Source organism: Theobroma umbraticum, unplaced genomic scaffold, assembly GCF_002168275.2.
Source record: "Theobroma umbraticum cultivar Fairchild unplaced genomic scaffold, ASM216827v3 scaffold_4.1, whole genome shotgun sequence".
NCBI lineage: Eukaryota > Viridiplantae > Streptophyta > Magnoliopsida > Malvales > Malvaceae > Theobroma > Theobroma umbraticum.
The window spans coordinates 2,140,484-2,157,522 of record NW_018397258.1 but is presented as its reverse complement, the minus strand read 5'-3'; the positions used below and the strand labels follow the sequence as shown (position 1 = coordinate 2,157,522).

The window sequence follows — 17,039 nt, the reverse complement described above, 5'->3', positions numbered from 1 at the left end:
GTGATATTGTTATGACGTAGCAGTTTTCTTGATAAGCTCATTAAAACGAAGCAGTTGATGAAGAAGAATTGCGGATAATTATTTGCTGAATATGGAGATTTTAATGGGTTTTGAACCCTTGATAAACATTGAGAATTGAAAAATATAAAGTTAATTCAGTACTAGTACTAAAGCAAAGTTAGCGAACAGGCTCATTCCCCTAAGGCTGCTCAACTTGAGGCAGCAGTCCTCATAGAAATTGCCTCCATCCAAATCGTGGAAAAAAGAATTCTGAGCCTACTTCTCATGAACAAGTGGGCTGTAAATAGGAAACCACATATTTCGAAACACGTATTCCACCGTCTCCTCCTGCACCCATAAGTGAAAAACCAAAGCCAAAAAATAAATAATAATAATAATAATAATAATAAGAAACCCATTTCTAAGGGAGAAACCAAGCAAATGGCATCCTAGACAAACCATGTGAACCGTGATAAGCACCCCAGCTTGCCTGTTAGCAGATTTAAGGTCGGATTTATGGCTAACTTAACAGTATTAGACACTCCTTTGCATTACAATTCATCATAATCAATGTGCAAGTCCAGTTTACCACCGGGGGACATAAAGAAAAAGAAACGTGAAAGAAGTTTCATACTTTTGACATGTGCGCCAGGTCTCGGGGACCCACATCTCCATGCCCTTCTGCCAGTTCCTCTGCAACAGCAGCTCGCAGGACAGATGCTCCAACCTCTGCTGTGATATGTCGAATACTGCATGGTGCACACGCAGAATGAACTTGATGGTGAAGCAAAGCATTAAAAAAAGTGTTGGAATAGTTTTATAACTGGGACGCCAAAACCATACATTCCCCCCAATGATCATGTACTGGTGAGATAAAAACCTGTCTACTTAAAGTAACGTTGTGACAGGCAAATGATCTATTGATAGCATTAGCATATCCGCTAAACCATTAAAGTTTTAAGCATTTGAAAAAACTGGGTCTCCATTGAAAATTTTGAGAATGTGAAGAAAGAACAGAACCAATAATTTTCACCACTGTCAACAAAAGGAAAAGAGTCACCTGTGAAAGCAGAGAATATTACCTTTTGATAGATGGATACAAGATGCCCCTCTGAATTTCCTCATCAGTCATATAAGATGCAAGGCTGCAAGGATAGCATCACATTCACAACTTCTGGAATTAAATGGAACTTTCATCCATGTTTCCAATGGCAAAAAGGAAAATGACGAAATGGAAACCAAACTGGCTATTAACGAATTTCAATTATTATATAGTCAATCATGCAGCCGACAAAAATGCTTATTCCTATAAATATATACACAACCACAACTGATTAGTACACTAATTTAATCAATTAGCATTTTATATATTAAAATCATACATTGATGGAGTTCACGGATACAGCTTTATTTATTGAAATAAGAATCAACACAAGAATTAGGCCATGCAGTCTAACGCATATAAGATACCTTGAGTGCATACTTTCATGAACTGCAAACATGTTATCATAACCAAGGTGTAACACTAGAATTTACGGAAACAGAAACCTAAAGAATGCATAATAGCATGGGGGAACAAAAGCCTAGACTAACATATTCTCATTTTGGGGCTCTGATATTGCATCACTAAGAAACTAAAGTTCCTTTGTAGTCAGCTTTACCGTTTATCAACTAGAATAAGAGATTCAGAATTCTGCATTAAGTTCTGTAACAGTCGGCTGGATATTACAAATATTAAATAGGAGATTTCCAAGCATTCTTCACTGTGAATTCTAAACTTCAAGCATTATTAAGAGAGAGAAAGAGAGAACAGGAATAGAAGCAACTATATAATCATATTTATACCATTCAGCAGCAGCTTGCAACATTCCATCAGTTATAAAACGAGCACCTGAGAGCAAAGCTCCCAAACCAATCCTGGATGAAAAGCAACAATAGTTAAATCAAAGTTAAGATATAAGCATGGTCAATTAAACAACAAAAATTAACAAGAAAAATAGCACCAACCCAGGGAACAGGTACATGTTATTTGCTTGATTTACATGGCCCACTTTTCCATTACCTATCAGCAAGTAAATGATTACTTAAGATGTGATAACCATCGACTGAAAAACCTAGATTCATGGACCACAACATAGGCAGCAACAGCTCCCTTAAAGAAGCAGCAAATGCTTGTAATTGTATGATGCAAAATGTTTCAAACAAAATGAACTTCAATTAGAATGGAAGATACCAAGATTGACATTTTCAAAAGGGCTTCCACTGGCAAAGACTATATTTTCTCCAGCATGCTTAAAAGCATCAGCAGCAGTGCATTCAGCTGTTCAGTCAGAATGCAAACAGAATGTCAACACAAAATCTCTAGCTTCCATAAGGAAAATCCAAATGCATGACAGGGCAGCAAGAACAAACCATTCATGGTGGGATTTGACATCGCAAAAATAGCAGGTTTGCTTGAATCAGATTCACGCATGGCCTTGAGCACCTGTTTTTAGTGCCAACAGAGTAGTGAGGAACTCAACACAGTGAAGAATTCAAGAAGTAATTAGGAACAGAAAATAAGCATAAATTCCCTTGAACAAGAAATAAAGGTTATCAACAAAACATATAAGAGAGAGTTACAGAAACAAATACATAAATAAACTTCCACCTCTTCATTGAACACGCCACCAACTCCAGACAAACCAAGAAGCACATCGGGCTTAACCTTTTTAACCTGAATAAAATTTGGTTCTCAGAAATTAGATTATTATATAGGTGAAGAGCATCTATAACTAGTAGAAAACTAAACTTATAAAAGTGTGGTATAGCATCAACTCTTTTGTCAAACAAGACTGCCAAGTCTGCAGTGAATGCTTTTCTTCTTGACACACAATTCCATATAATACCAGCCAGGCACTTACCACTTCAAGCAGAGAAGCCCCCTCTCTAAGTCCCACTATCTGTCCTGGATCTTTAGCAAATGATGCGGCTGCTGGATCAAGATTCTTCCTCTCTTTAGTGATGAGACCCTTAACCAACAACAAACAATAGAAAACTAAGTATTTACCCACCAAGTGGAGGTTGAAATCCTTCACCAAGGAAAGAAAATTTACGAGATGGTCCATTGACATACAGCTAAAACAAGAGCATTTAGAGTGCCAAAGTAAAATTTACTGCTCAGAGTCACAAATTAAAATAAAAAACCTTGATCACTTTTCTAGTAAACCTTTTCACATGTTCATGCAAGCCCCATTTTAACATTACACAAGCATAAGTATATATTACGTATCTCTAAAAACAGAAAAGGCTTTGCACAGATAGGATGAAGAGTACTAGAGTGGAACTATAAAACCATACATCTTTATCAAGTAGGAAAAAGTTGGATGCAGCTGTTTCACTTTTTCCTGTCATCCTCGCAGCAGCTTGCACAGCCATGCTAAGAACACCAAGCCCTGCACTGGAAGACAGAAAGAAAGGTGGATATGAGCAATAAAGCCATGAGGGAATGTGCACAACAAAACAGCAGAAAAATTATGGTGTAAAGCAGAAGGCAAACACACTTGTCTATAAGTTAGTCAAGTACCTCCCAGCTCCCACCACAACTATCTTTTGGTTTGCAAAGTCAGCCAATGATCGACCTTGTGCTCTTACAGTTCCTAACAATCCAGCAAGTGCAACTCCAGCAGTTCCCTAAGAGACATTAAATAAGCACAACATTCTAATTGTGGAGGCATTCATAGTAATTCCACAGCAATCCGCATTACACCACACTCCTCTAGTCCATAAAAGAAGTAAATTGCACACCAGTGCTCACCTGTATGTCATCATTAAACATGCAAAACTTTTTCCGATAGCGTTCCAGAGTTTCAAAGGCCCACTTCATTTGAAAATCCTCAAACTGAATGATGTAACCATCAAATAAACAAAATGATATCAACCAAGCATAACACAAAAGTCTCACTTCAGAGAGAAATAAACCTGTACAATAGCCTTAGGCCAACGTGTAAAAACTGCTTCCATGAATTCATCAACAATTGACAGATATTCTTCCCCTTCCAACCTAGGTTGTCTAAGTCCCAAATCTGTCAAGCCAAAAAGAACATCTCAAAAGAAATCCTCACAACCTCTCAATAAACAAAGTCACATGCAAGCATATTATATGGTCCGCTCTGCAAATGTAACAACTTCTTAAGAACAAAGCAATTAAGTACACATTTTACTCACAAAGCGGGTCTTCAAGTAGCTTTTGATTGTTAGTACCAACATCAAGCATAACCGGGAGTATCTGTCATAAACAGATGTTGATTGAATAATTAAAGTTACAACACAAAAGTAACCATAGCAAGAAAAAAGCGAGAATGGAAAATACTGTAAAAACATAGAAACAAACATTGAAAGCAAGATGTAAACCCAATAATTGTGTTCAACGACAAATATTAGTGCACAAGCATATGACACAGAAATATAACTGATGGTAGATATGTCAAACACAGTCAACAGCCAAAGACAGGTATGAAAATGGTAGGAAAATGGTTGATATTACACACAAATATGGTCCATCCCAAAGCATTAAGTACCATTAAGAACATACGAGCACAGTTATAAACAGCAGACACACACATGCATGCAGATATACACACGGGAAGGAGGCAGAAAGAGAAGGAGGAGTAGACCATAGTTCATACTCTTTGTGGGTTGATGCCAGCAGCAGCAACATACATATCAAGTTTTCCTATAGGTATTCCAATCCCCTGAACTCCAAGGTCACCAAGGCCAAGAATACGGCTGCCATCAGTCAGGACTATCATATCAACCTGTGAGACAGAGGTGAATTGAACATAATATCAGAACTGCAAAAGCAATAATTGATATCTTGCTTTGCTATAGGGAAAAGGAACAAAAGGCATATGGCATACATCTCTGATACTCTTACAGATCCACAACCTTACCTGTAGAGCAGGCCAATTATATATCATAGACATCATCTCTCCTTTATCCTTTGCACTGAAATACATTCCACGTGGGCGTCTAAACAACCCAGAGTAATTTTGACATACTAGTCCTACAGTAGGTGTGTAAATTATTGGAGCAAAATCTTTGATGTTATCAATAAGGACCTAGAGCAAAAAGCAAAGCAGAAAAACTTTAAATGATATCAGAACTTACAAAAAAAATTGTATAAATACTATAAGCTAATATGAGCAACAAACTTACTCTGTAGTATAGCGTTTCATTCCTGTCATGCAGCCTATTTAAGATCCTCCATTTTGCTAATGCAACAACACTCTCAGGTTGGCACTTAGTATTTCTCTCCAGCGATCGATATGATTCCACTACCAATTAACCAACAGATTAAAAAAAAAAGGCTACTGTTAAACATGAGGAAAAGACCAATGAGGAGGAATCAATCTCCTAGAAAAGGCCAATACATTACAAAATGAATTTAGTAAACTGAAAAAGTAGTTAGCTAATGAAATCAGAATAGAAATTATTACATCATCTAGTAAACTTACTCAAAATATTAACACAATTCACAAATAGCAACCAACCATTGTTACTCATATAATATACTTAATTTACAATAACCATCTCCAAGATCTTCACTCAGTTTCAAAACTTCCAAAGTTATAACATATAAGTAAACAATTATGCTGCAAACTCACTGAAACGATCATATTGCTGCTCAAATGATATCACACGAGGTGGAAGCAGGCCACGGAGCCCTAGTCGATCTCTCTCTGTCAGAGGAAAGCCAGTGTCCTACACTTGAAGAAAAAAAGAAACAATAAGATAAGAAACGAAAAGTTTGAATACGCAGCGATTTCCATCGGCAAAAACAAGTTTCAAGCTCATAGTCTTCAAACAATAGTTCGAACTTTAAGATTCTCCGTAAATTACTTCTACGTCACAACAAAATTCACTTTCAGCAGCAAGAAAAATTACTTCAAAGTACAAACACAACAAGTTCATCGGAGATCATAGTATAGCCAATTGCAAAAACCGCAGTAAGTTAATGATCAAATTACTAAACTAACCTTATTGAACCAAGGATCATGAAGAATATCAGCACCACGCTTGTGAACAATACAAGGACCAGGAATCGCCGACGAGAACAACCGCCTCGATCGGCTCAGTCTAGACGCTGCAAATCGCGCCAGATTCCACATTCTGCGACCTAGATTTCAAGATCCGAAGCCACCACCAGAACAAATTAGAGATAATCACACTTCTTCAAAAAAATCCACTTTCTCTTAGAGATTGTCCTGTCCAAACATGTCGCCGCAAATCTTTTGGGAGAAAAAGGGAAACGACCAAGCAAGATGGTTGTTGTGCTTTTAAGCGTGTGTTTGGTTCAATTTATAGTAAAAATTTGTCTTTGATTTAATTCTTTTTATTTTTATTTTTTATTCGTCGTCCAGGGTCGTGTGCGTATGTCTGAACGTGGAATATCGTTGAAGTTGCTGGAGACTGAACAGAGTGTGTTTTACAGCTGCCCGGTAAGAGCGGGCAGGGAGAGAATGGGTTTAGGTATGAATAGCGGAAGGTGATTGAAGAGGCGGCTGGAGTGCCAGGGAGAGACACGGGCAGCGAGGGCATATTTGGGAAGATCTTGTTAGGATTAATAATGGGAAATGGCGGGGCCAATGTTTGGACGGTTCTAACTGAGTGTTGACAAGTTCAACTGGGAATTGGGGAGTGAGTGAGCGAAGCTGGGTAGGTTCGCCTTTCGATCTTTGCCACGTGGAGTCAGCTTTTGGGCACCCGCTATTTCTATTTTCTGCTCATTAAAAATCGCTAACGCTATTGTCCCTTTGTTCATTCTGAAATCCAAGACCGTAAGGGCACTGTTTCTCATGTTGGAATGTTCTTGACCTGTAGGATATGGTGCACCCCGCGGAGGAGAATATGTCCCTGCTTCTCCCCTTGTATTGTACTAGCTGATGTTATTTGACAGCTCGCAAAATTAAACATCAATTTTCCTTGAAGGAGATTTGAGACCAGAAACACTGAAACAGACACAGAATCTGTCAACCTGAGACTCACTTGACCAGAAAGATTGGTTCTTATTCCTCAGCTTTAAAGAGAAAAAAGCCCTTTGACAGGAAGATGGGTGGAATCAAACTCTAATAATTCAGGATTAAGGATATATATTTCTTTTCATGCACCATGTCTCCTTCAAATCGAACTGATTAATTCCAATTCCAATCAAATGGTATTGATTCTCTTTAGGGTGTTAATGTGATCCATGGAAGTTTATCCCACCCTAGCCTAGCCTGCTCTCCAGAAAGCTTTTTACAGCAAGCTGCGGCGAATGGAAAACGAGTTCACTTTTCATCCCCTGTTGGCTCATAAGCGTACTCGACGGACTTTTGCGTGTGCGGTGGGGAACCTTTGGGTGAGAAACTTTTAGCCCATCTTCATTGCTACAATTAAGTGCCCTGGTCCATCAACTTATGTCATCTTTATCTTTTGGATGAAAAGCTTTAGCCCCCACTTCATCTTAGTTGACCCAAAACCTTACAAACAGCATCAAATATATCTCTTCAATAATAAAATATATAGAACTTACAAAGCCAGTTTTGAGATTTTAACGATGACAGTGAAAGCAATAGTCACAACTTATTGATCATATGGAAAGCTAAACCAGTCAAAGGGTCTCAAATACAGATCAGAGGAAATGTTACACAATTCATTGCAATAAACAATTACATGTTTGTGAACCTACCACCCGTAGGCTGGTTTGAACCGCCATCAGTACTTCATTCAACAACCCTGGACAGACTGGACAGGCTTAATAATCTTTGTTTCCAAAGTTCTTGCACCAAAGCTGTGAAGGAATCGGACGGACAGGGTGATGAGGCCGTTGCTGCAAGCAAATTAATCTTTAGCTAAAAAATATCTTGGGAATATGAGCTAGCAGATCACTGCAGATGCACGAGTTTTAAAGAAGTCATCCAAAAGTTAATAGCTTTTGCCACAAAGTTTCAAAACAGCTCATGGCAATACACATCTAGTTTCTACTGTTGAGCAACTTGGAATTAAAAATGCAGCATTTTTTGTCTGCGATATATCAGTTTGATCAGCTGAGACTGGAGCTGCTTAAGGAGATAAGAAGGGCATACAAAGCAATAAAATCTGACATTGACTTCAATCATTTGATGAAGTGACAAAGTAACATTGCCTGAATGACAAATTGACCATTTTGGAAGACATATAGACAGTTGACTTCCGACGTTGGCATGTAGTAGTACAAGATTAGAGATTAAATACCATTGAGGATCTTAACTTCTAGTTCATCAGAAGAGAAGTAAAAAGCTACAATCTTAAATCATTATGTCAACTGGGAAACAGTAGGCCTATTGGTATTCAATCAGGAATAAGTGCCTGGCTGGTAGCCAGCCACTAGAAAAACTTGATTCTTGCACAGCATTGATGAGTTATAATGAAACTGACAGCAATTTTAATGAACACCAAAACTTCGTTTTATGAATAAAATTTAAACAAGAATAATCAAAGAACTATGGTTTAGACCGTTTATAGCTTTCTATTAAATGTCTGAATGATCAAGCAAATAGCCTGTTCTAAAGAGATTATCATATTTGACCTTCATATCCAATTCTATCTCTCACAGTTACTAGTCTCTGCTTATATCTAAAATTTCAAGCTTCAACCAACATTTTGTACAAGCACAAACTAAAACACTTAAAGAGTTCACGTTACCATTCCTTCCATCTAATTCCAAACAATCTACATTTCTTAGAAAGGTAAGAATCCACCAGAACTAATAAATTTATTTTACGATGAACCAAATCCATAATAGAAATCTTAGCATGAACATTTATATAGGCTTGAATCATTCAGATTAGAAAAAAGGGCTAAACCTAAATTCAACAATTCATATAATCAGGCTAATAGGCGTTCAGACTAGCAGTAAAAAACAGTAATAAAGTGAGAAAAGAGGGGGTTTAGGAACCTCGAGCTCGGCGGATTTCATGGCAATGGGGATGCAGATAAGGACAACACCGAACATGGCAATGGCGGTGTTGCGACGCCAGTGCTTCGGCCGGCAGTATGGGCCTCCCGACATGCTCCACACCTTCGTCCTGAAATCCTCAGCTCCATGCCCATGCTCTCCTCCTCCTCCCATCTTTTCCTAATTTACTCGATGTGATCGAACTGCGACCACCAAAGTAATTAGATCAGATGAGAATTGAAAAATGTATCAAGAGAAAAACCCAATTGGAGTTTAAAAACCAAACTATAGTTGCAAGGATATAAAGCGAAAAGGAGAAAGGCTCGTCCGGTCCGGCGATTGGCTTACCTGAGACAAATGGCAGGTCAGAATCGACGATCAGCTGAGCCTCCTTTTGTTCGCAAACGGAGACAGTGAACTTAAGGAAGGGCTTTTGGTATTCGTTGGTCGTTATATTCTGGTTTATCGAGGAGTTTTTCGTCTTTTCGCTGCCATAAGAGCCCATGGCTGGGAGCCCAGTTGTTGCTGATTTGTATAGCACTTAAGCGGCCTAGTTTTACTTGGGCTCTTTTATTTATTCATTACTATTAAAATTTACATCTGATGAACTCTTGGTATATTAATAGAATATTATCATCTTATTAATAAATAAATTAAAAAATTAAAAAATTTTAAAATTAAATACCCATAATTTTTAAAATATTTATTTTAAAATTTTTTAAAATTTTATTTTACACATTTATGAAACTACACTTTATGATTAAATTGATGACATAAATATTATACATGGAAAGTGCATAAATTATGAACCCGTTACTGTTAAATAAAAGTAAACTTTGTTACTCCAAGAAATGTGAGTGTTTTCCTTGAATTGTACCATTTACCAACCATTCACCTGTATCTACAATTCTTCTTTCATTTTCTCAATAAAGGAATGTAGCTTGCCCTAATGAGAAAAAAATTGCTAAAAGAAGCTCAGTAGCCCTAAGTTGACTATCATTAGGGGATTCAGAATAACAGCTCTTCGGCCTTATTGCAACTTTGAAGGAATCTGGACTAATGAAGTGCTCTTTAGCCTTGGAACAGAGAGAGGCAGAGGATGAATGAGGTGCTACAGCCACCTTATTTTACATGTAATGACACTTTGGATACAAGTTTGAACTCGTTTTCAGTAAAAGCGGCACAAATAGGTTAGACGATTGTATTTTTTTCTTCTTGGATCTTGATCGTAGGGGATACTCGTTCCTCTCGCAAGCTATATGGACGTTCTTCGATAACAAAAACCAGCATAAATACAAAACTCATATCCCTATATAGACGCCCAAGTTGCATTATACAAAAATGGACAGCATCAATTGATTGTACCAACATCACGAACATGCTTCAACTGCAAATGTCAATTTCACACCATCTTTAAATGGAGTAGGAGAAATATTCAGTGTCTGAACCAGTTTGGTAATATCCATAGATATATCAGCAGGGGACATAACACCGCGGTCAATCTGAGAAACCAACATCTCAGTTACAACAGCCAGGTACAGAAAAACAATCAATATTAAAAAGGAATGAAACAAGAGAAAATGAGAGAGAGCAGGACTGGGGGAACTGAAAAGGGTTTCTGTATCATGGAAAGCATATATATTTTTAATAAAAATTCTCGTTTCAAATAAAGAGCATGCTGAGAATCTTGGAACCATGTTGGTCTATGCTACTGAGTAAAGATCAATAGAAAACCTCTCCAGAATCAGATAGCCATGAAGAAAGGATGAATCGCTAGGCCATAAATTAAACGATAGCATGCTGCTAAGTTCAGAGCACAGTAATAAGATTATTTTTTTTCATGAGTTTTAAAAGGTAAACTTACAGATGATGCAGATACTGGTTTAATTAATGAGGAATCATGTCCTCTAATTTGTGCAACAGCCTCAGCCATTTGAACACGGGATACCCTGTCTGGTCCACCAACATTTAGTAGCAACTGCATTTTCTTACCCTCTTGGGTAAGCAACATAAGACCATAACCATAAGTCAGTTAGGATAAGAAATACAGATGAAAATTTCTTTTGACAAGTAAAAGCACCACAAAGACTTAGAAGAGGGACCAAACCATTGAAAATGAGAAAATACGAAAGCAAAGCAATAATAAAGAAGAAAGTTGAGAGAATGAAGACAAAAGATTGCTGACTAGCCCACTTTTTCATTCTTTCCCAAGTGAACTATCTGTCATGTGCTATAGGGTAGAAGATAATACCTTTACAAGAGGTCAATCCCATATCAAAAGCATGAAATGCTATCATATTACAATCTTCCATCAAACTAAAACTTCAAAACAGCAGAGACAGAAGGAGCCTCTCACAATCTATTACAAATATTATCCATATAAGCACAGATAGTTGCTTCATACCTGAGAACCATTTGTCAATCAAAGTCAGGATGATAGTCACAACATCCTTGACATACACTGGGCAGCGGTACTCATCATAAAAAAACTGCACTTTATCTCCTTTGGAAAGGACACCATCAATCCACTGCAACAAGTTATAAATCATTAGTTAATAATGAAACAATCATGAATGCCAACTAATAAAATACACAACTAGCACATTTTGTGTACTTAACTATGTATGAGAATTCTCTTTATACAAGAAGCAAATTCGACTCCATTGCTATGTAATCAACGTTAATGTTTTTCATTCCACATGGTGTCTACTTAACCCCTTTACTTGGATGGAATATGGAATGCTAAGCTGCCCTGCTATTTTCTACAGACATTTTTTGTTTGCAGCACATAATGAAAATTGGATGAACATTAAAAGGCCAATAAGAAAAATCATAATCTTAGCCAAAAAGGTGGAAAAGAAATGAATAATAATAGGGAATTCAGCTTCCACACCTGAATGGGAAGAGATTTTGGAACAGGTGAGACAGTTTGCGGCCCAAATATAATACTACTTCTCAAAATAGCAAAATTTGCCCATTTCTCAGAGATGAACCGCTCAGCTGCAAATTTTGATTTACCATAAACATTAACAGGAACAGCTTCATCTTCTTCCTTGTAAAACGATTTCACCCCTTCATACACTAAAGCATAAAACCAAGCAACCAAAAAAAGAAATGCATTTCAAATTCAGACCTTATCCCAAACAATTAGAATTCACAAAAATCAATAGTTCACTTACCCTGATCCGTCGAAAGATGAATAAGAAGAGTATTGTCATCTTGGGTAAAGCTTGACAACCAGTTCACAAGAGAAGTAGGCACATTGATAGATGTAGCGGTGTCAGGGTCTTTCTCGCAAGCGCGTGGCACCGAGAGAGCAGCGCAGTTCACCACCACATCAGGCTGCCATTTCCCACATCACAAGCCTAAAATCTTTCAGTTTTCTGTTTAGTTAAATGAAATAAGGCAAAGAAAGGATTGAAAAGGAGGGAACCTGGCCGAATTGTCGTGAAATGGAATGGAAACCGAGTCCGGTCTTCAAATCGACCTGAAAAGCAAGAGAGTCGGGAAAAGCATCGAGCAATGGCTGGGGAGGAAAGGAGTTGTAAGTGAATGCCACATCATAAGGGGTTCCTCGGATCTCTGCAAATCCTTGCAAGACATGTTGCCCCAAGTAGCCTGTGGCTCCCACCACCAACACTTTCTTCTTGCTCATTTCTCCCTTTCAGATTTTTGCTGGGGTTTCGGGATTTTGGTAAGAAGGTTCGTCAGGGTTTGGTACCGTTGGTTGGATAGTTGGAGATAGAATAAATAAAGGAAGGAAAGGAAGCTTCTTAAGTTTTCATCACTGTCGTCGGATAGCTACTGGAGTGCACGTGAGTTCAAATTTGTGATCAGGCGGCATAAATATCAGTCTCGGAAAAAACCAAAAACGACAACAACGCATTTCCTATTAAATTTTTAATTCTCCGAATAAATAAATGAAAAAGACGAATTTTTTTTCCCAAAGTTATTGCTATATACCAAATCAAATTAGGGTTTGTTTTCCCACCTGTTGCTCCATATATACCAACTGAAGAACCAGTTGCCAACCCTGTCGTCTCTTCGTTTAGATTCTCGTTTGCTCTAATCCCGTTTCTAGAACCAGCGATAGGTATCCTTCGTTTTTTCTCTTCTTTTTCACATCACTTCATGAATCTGATGGGAGACAAATCGGAGAATGATCAAATGATGAGGAAAAAACTGCAACAAAATGAATCGATTCGTTTCGTGATTACTTGTCTCTGATGAATCTCGTTTGTCTCCCCTCTACAAACTTTCCATTTTGATTCAGTATTTGTGTTCCTTTTTCCTTTTCTTTTAGTACCAAAAAGATTTCGATTCACTTCTCTTTCTTCTTGTTCTTTGCATATTCAAAAGGTTAGTCACTTAGAGCTTCATGAGACTTGAGAGGTTTGAGGATTGAGCCTTTTTTTTTTTCTTTCATTTGATTATAGGAAAAATCAATCGGAAGGAATAATCACGTTTAGAATATGACATGCAGAAATCAATGCAAACAACAATTTGGGACTCTGTTGAATAACAATCGAATCAGTGAACAAGAATATATTGCTACTATTTACAAAACTTGGAAAAAGAAAAAATCCCTGAAGTTTGAGGATATGAAGTTTAACTCTGCATTTCATACAAATGGAAACTTTCTGGCTTCTGCTACCACGACAGCACCATGGCATCTCAGCTACTTTCTGAGGAAGCCTGGGACTTCTCAATGAGCAACTCAATTTTCTGGAGTAGCCGACAATGAAGCATTAATAGCAGTGTTCATGAAAGAAAAAGCATCAAAAAGAGAAAAACCAAAAACAATAAACCAATAAGTCATCAAAACTCTGCAAGTATGGAGCATTAAGTTCTACAGTACTTAGCATGGATGAAATGTTCATAGCCATTAATAAACCTCTGGCCTCAGGGACAACAACAATTCAGTTCTGGGTGAACTATTTTATTTATTCTCTGAACCAAGCATGCCTACCAACTCTTTTATGAATGCAATAAAGAGAAATGAGATGGTCCAAACCTTTACTGATTTATTGACTTCATCAAGTTTTTGCAGAAACAACTCTCCAGGCATCACTGCTCTGCGCTCCACAGAAGAATGATGTGGTGAAGCTGCCATCTGAATAACATGTGCAACAGTAATTAGTAAAGCATAAATCTGGCAAAGAAAGAGAAAAAAAATATTAATAAAAATAGCACGCAGAAAGGTGTTAAAGAGTTAGCAATTTGTTTTTCATGCAAGAAACCATATTTTACAAGCATCTTTGCATTTGTTCTTGGAAGGCCTTGTTTAAACCATATGTTCAGACGGTGAAAAATTCCAATATTTTTTCTACCATAGCAATCAACATGTGAACATACTTTCTTTTGTAGTCATACTTAAATACAACGAAAATCCACAATATTCCCAAAATGAACCACTCTAGAATGGCCTCCTTTCCCCTACCAGAAAAGAATCTGATATCAATCTACTCTGACATGACCTTACACAACTCAAAGGCACAGTTACAGGTTCAACTTCGCACCAACTGTAACTAACTAAATTGGAATGTGCTGTATCCTAAATCCAATTGACTTAAATAGGAAGACACATGGTAGGCCTGTCCAAGCACACATTGATATTTCTCATGCTTACCAGAGATATGGTGGTGATTAGGTGCAAAATTTTGAGGGTTCAAGGGGTTAGATTACCTTCTTAGTTTTGGCCGGTGATCTTAGGATAGGTTGCCCTTCTGTCAATGATGTCATTCGAGATACAGTTTCCACTTCACCAGTGACAGTAGACAGTTTCCAACTTTTACCAACATCCTGTATAACCTTTGCAGCTTCTCTTACGATGACCTGAAATTCATTTATGTTTTTCATTCTCCATAAGGATACCTCATATAAAACAGCATATAAGCAATCAATTAACCACGGGTCATTGTAATTGTTTATGAGAATGAATTTCATCATTTTCCAAACATTACAAGGAAAAATCTTAAGAAAAAGAAGATTTCAACATAAGAAATAAATGCCATTACTTTTCTCAGAAGTGCAGGGTTTGCAACCCCTTGAACCTGTAGTTCATCAACAGGTGCAGCTTTTCCATATGCTACACTTTCAACTCTAAAGGTATAGATGCCATAAACTGATTGCAACCAGCCTGTTAAAATCACAGCACGTGTATTATTCTTTTGAAAGGAACCATCTCTACAGTTAAGTGTATACACCCAAATGCAGACAAAAAATAAAACAAATCAAAATAAGACCAATTCATTAACCACAACAGCTTACAGATCCATGATGCAAAGAATACCAAAGTCTTGAATATACAATGCATCATAGACAAAATGGCAGTCAAGATTTGTTAATCAAACCAGATGCTCCATATTGGCACTTAAGCAATAATAGGTGGAAAGGGGGATCATATATACATGTTATTGTTCTTTTCACCCTTGCTGAGCAAATGGTAAGACGCATGTTATCTCATATACAAAATTATCCACATAGAAAAAGCGAAGCAATTAAACAAGAAACATTTAGCAAGGCCAGAACTAGTACCTTGTTCAATTATAATATCCATCACCTTGGAAAGGTGTACATGCTTCTCAATTGTTGTTATGCCCCAAAAGGGTATGAAAGAAGGCCTTGAGACCTTCAAAATAGGAGAAAAAGCATGTTAAACTCAAAATAAACTTCTTTCTTTCTCCTAGATAACCACCATAAAATAAGCACAAGTTCATGCCCTACTTGTCTGTGTACAAGCTATACCCATACCTTGTAAACTATTTCACTAGGTGTGACATACAGTTTGCGTGACGAAATATCCTTCTGAAGCACATATCTTCTAATGGGGAGGTAGAGCAACATGATGATGCCAACACCCCAGGCCAAAACCAGCAACAACGATATGGAAACCCATATAATGGTGTCATACTGAAGATTGTTTCTTGCAAGTTCTTCAAAGGAAGCTGCGTACAATATCGGTTCAGAACTATCTAATTGGAAATCATCTTCCAGCTCCTCATGATCAGCAAGTAGCTGATCCTTTGACGTCCGAAGTTCTGATAGACTATCTGCATGACCCATCAACATTCTCTTCTGTGCTCAAAACCAATAAAAGGAAAAAGAAAAAATCAAAACTAAACCCATGTTCCAAAAGTACCACAAATTGCAATCCTACAATCAGTTGACCAAATTTCCTAAAAGATGAAAATTTCAGAACAGTTTGAGACAAATATATTCCTCTCAGACCAAGAGAAAACAAACCAAAACCAATTTAAAGCAATAAAATCAAAAGTTCCCTTAAAATATGCTTAACAGAGCAAGAAACGTGCCCCTCATCCCATCGCAAATTTCAAATGTGTTACTAATAAACACAATTTCTTTACATTTTTTGGCTGAAACTAGCTAGCACTCGTTTTTCCAATAATTTTCTTGGAAACCAAACAGCAGATATACGTACGAGAAACTATCAAAAGAAACGGCAAGCGGGTGAAACGAGAAATGGTAGAGAAAGAGACCACTGTTATTACCTGATGACCCTGGAAAATGCTTTGCAAAGTCGAGAGTCAAGAATTAAGTTGGAATTGAACGGATTAATTGTTAGGGTTTTGAGACGAAATTTGCTTTTGGGGTTTCAAGTTTAATACAGGGGAAGGAGCTACCAGTGGGTGATTTGCTGATCATCGTCATCGGGCAACCCACGAAACGGCACCAAACATTCAATCAGCATGACGGAAGGGATTTGGTGTGCGCAGTGGCACGTTGTTTTGCATACGTGGCTGATGGAGCGGATTTGGTTTCCAAGTGATCGATGTCATCGGCAGGGAACCCACAAACTCAAAACCCCGTTGTGGTCTTCCGACCCTGGCTGAAGTGGAACCTTGGCCTGCCCCACGTACGCCTCAAGCCCACCCAAGCAAATCATGCCATGTGTACATATTATTATTATTATCATAAAATTTAAAAATTAAAATCAATATATGCAATTATTAATAAGAAAAACAAATGCAAGCAAGTTGTAACCATCTCGAAAAATGACAATCTAGCAAAAATTAAACCTATGGTAAAATGATTAGCTATAACTTAAGTAAGGCGAATTCAT

At 37.6% G+C, this 17,039-nt stretch overlaps 4 protein-coding genes and 1 non-coding gene across 6 annotated transcripts; 1 reads left to right on the top strand and 4 right to left on the bottom strand.

The window, feature by feature from the left end:
* Nucleotides 1-54: 54 nt before the first annotated feature.
* NAD-ME2 (NAD-dependent malic enzyme 2) lies at nucleotides 55-6,556 on the bottom strand. The gene is made up of 19 exons (XM_021423915.2): nucleotides 6,018-6,556; nucleotides 5,646-5,742; nucleotides 5,197-5,315; nucleotides 4,932-5,099; nucleotides 4,668-4,796; nucleotides 4,207-4,267; nucleotides 3,961-4,064; nucleotides 3,797-3,880; nucleotides 3,566-3,672; nucleotides 3,340-3,439; nucleotides 2,904-3,011; nucleotides 2,651-2,716; nucleotides 2,413-2,485; nucleotides 2,234-2,320; nucleotides 2,008-2,062; nucleotides 1,846-1,917; nucleotides 1,083-1,145; nucleotides 635-749; nucleotides 55-348 (listed from the first exon to the last, which is right to left on the bottom strand). Exons 1-19 carry the CDS (start codon nucleotides 6,147-6,149, stop codon nucleotides 277-279), a joined length of 1,812 nt encoding a protein of 603 aa, XP_021279590.1. The 5' UTR covers nucleotides 6,150-6,556; the 3' UTR covers nucleotides 55-276.
* Nucleotides 6,557-7,500: 944 nt separating this feature from the next.
* Nucleotides 7,501-9,417, bottom strand: LOC110414029 (uncharacterized). Its single transcript, XM_021425086.1, has 3 exons — nucleotides 9,305-9,417; nucleotides 8,957-9,159; nucleotides 7,501-7,849 (listed from the first exon to the last, which is right to left on the bottom strand). The coding sequence occupies exons 2-3, from the start codon at nucleotides 9,128-9,130 to the stop codon at nucleotides 7,775-7,777; spliced, it is 249 nt and encodes an 82-aa protein (XP_021280761.1). The 5' UTR covers nucleotides 9,131-9,159; nucleotides 9,305-9,417; the 3' UTR covers nucleotides 7,501-7,774.
* Nucleotides 9,418-9,785: 368 nt separating this feature from the next.
* LOC110414237 (NAD(P)-binding Rossmann-fold superfamily protein) lies at nucleotides 9,786-13,330 on the bottom strand. Of its 2 annotated transcripts, none has more exons than XM_021425320.2 (8): nucleotides 13,174-13,330; nucleotides 12,948-13,093; nucleotides 12,390-12,760; nucleotides 12,136-12,298; nucleotides 11,850-12,037; nucleotides 11,361-11,484; nucleotides 10,821-10,951; nucleotides 9,786-10,458 (listed from the first exon to the last, which is right to left on the bottom strand). In XM_021425320.2, exons 3-8 carry the CDS (start codon nucleotides 12,609-12,611, stop codon nucleotides 10,327-10,329), a joined length of 960 nt encoding a protein of 319 aa, XP_021280995.1. In that variant the 5' UTR covers nucleotides 12,612-12,760; nucleotides 12,948-13,093; nucleotides 13,174-13,330; the 3' UTR covers nucleotides 9,786-10,326. The 2 variants fall into 2 exon arrangements, with proteins under 2 accessions (XP_021280995.1, XP_021280996.1); XM_021425321.2 differs by having other exon boundaries at nucleotides 12,390-12,757.
* Nucleotides 13,118-13,189, top strand: LOC149527350 (small nucleolar RNA Z199). The gene has a single exon (XR_016351102.1). It is a non-coding gene; the product is annotated as a small nucleolar RNA Z199 (small nucleolar RNA).
* Nucleotides 13,331-13,446: 116 nt separating the features above from the next.
* On the bottom strand, nucleotides 13,447-16,786 carry LOC110414238 (uncharacterized). Its single transcript, XM_021425322.2, has 7 exons — nucleotides 16,468-16,786; nucleotides 15,710-16,033; nucleotides 15,494-15,587; nucleotides 14,974-15,095; nucleotides 14,642-14,791; nucleotides 13,971-14,069; nucleotides 13,447-13,681 (listed from the first exon to the last, which is right to left on the bottom strand). Exons 2-7 carry the CDS (start codon nucleotides 16,025-16,027, stop codon nucleotides 13,631-13,633), a joined length of 834 nt encoding a protein of 277 aa, XP_021280997.1. The 5' UTR covers nucleotides 16,028-16,033; nucleotides 16,468-16,786; the 3' UTR covers nucleotides 13,447-13,630.
* Nucleotides 16,787-17,039: the final 253 nt, after the last annotated feature.

Coding starts and splice junctions, on each gene's coding strand:
- LOC110414238 (XM_021425322.2), bottom strand. CDS start 16,027: ATGTTGATGGGTCATGCAGATAGTCTATCAGAACTTCGGACGTCAAAG. Junction 15,588..15,709: donor CTAGTGAAATAGTTTACAAG/GTATGGGTATAG, acceptor CCTATTTTGAAG/GTCTCAAGGCCTTCTTTCAT. Junction 14,792..14,973: donor ACCCTGCACTTCTGAGAAAA/GTAATGGCATTT, acceptor AATGAATTTCAG/GTCATCGTAAGAGAAGCTGC.
- LOC110414237 (XM_021425320.2), bottom strand. CDS start 12,611: ATGAGCAAGAAGAAAGTGTTGGTGGTGGGAGCCACAGGCTACTTGGGG. Junction 11,485..11,849: donor CAAAATCTCTTCCCATTCAG/GTGTGGAAGCTG, acceptor AACTTGTTGCAG/TGGATTGATGGTGTCCTTTC. Junction 10,459..10,820: donor AACCAGTATCTGCATCATCT/GTAAGTTTACCT, acceptor TTGGTTTCTCAG/ATTGACCGCGGTGTTATGTC.
- LOC110414029 (XM_021425086.1), bottom strand. CDS start 9,130: ATGGGAGGAGGAGGAGAGCATGGGCATGGAGCTGAGGATTTCAGGACG. Junction 7,850..8,956: donor TGAAATCCGCCGAGCTCGAG/GTTCCTAAACCC, acceptor ATTTGCTTGCAG/CAACGGCCTCATCACCCTGT.
- NAD-ME2 (XM_021423915.2), bottom strand. CDS start 6,149: ATGTGGAATCTGGCGCGATTTGCAGCGTCTAGACTGAGCCGATCGAGG. Junction 5,743..6,017: donor ATGATCCTTGGTTCAATAAG/GTTAGTTTAGTA, acceptor CTTCAAGTGTAG/GACACTGGCTTTCCTCTGAC. Junction 2,063..2,233: donor TTTTGAAAATGTCAATCTTG/GTATCTTCCATT, acceptor ACTTGCTGATAG/GTAATGGAAAAGTGGGCCAT.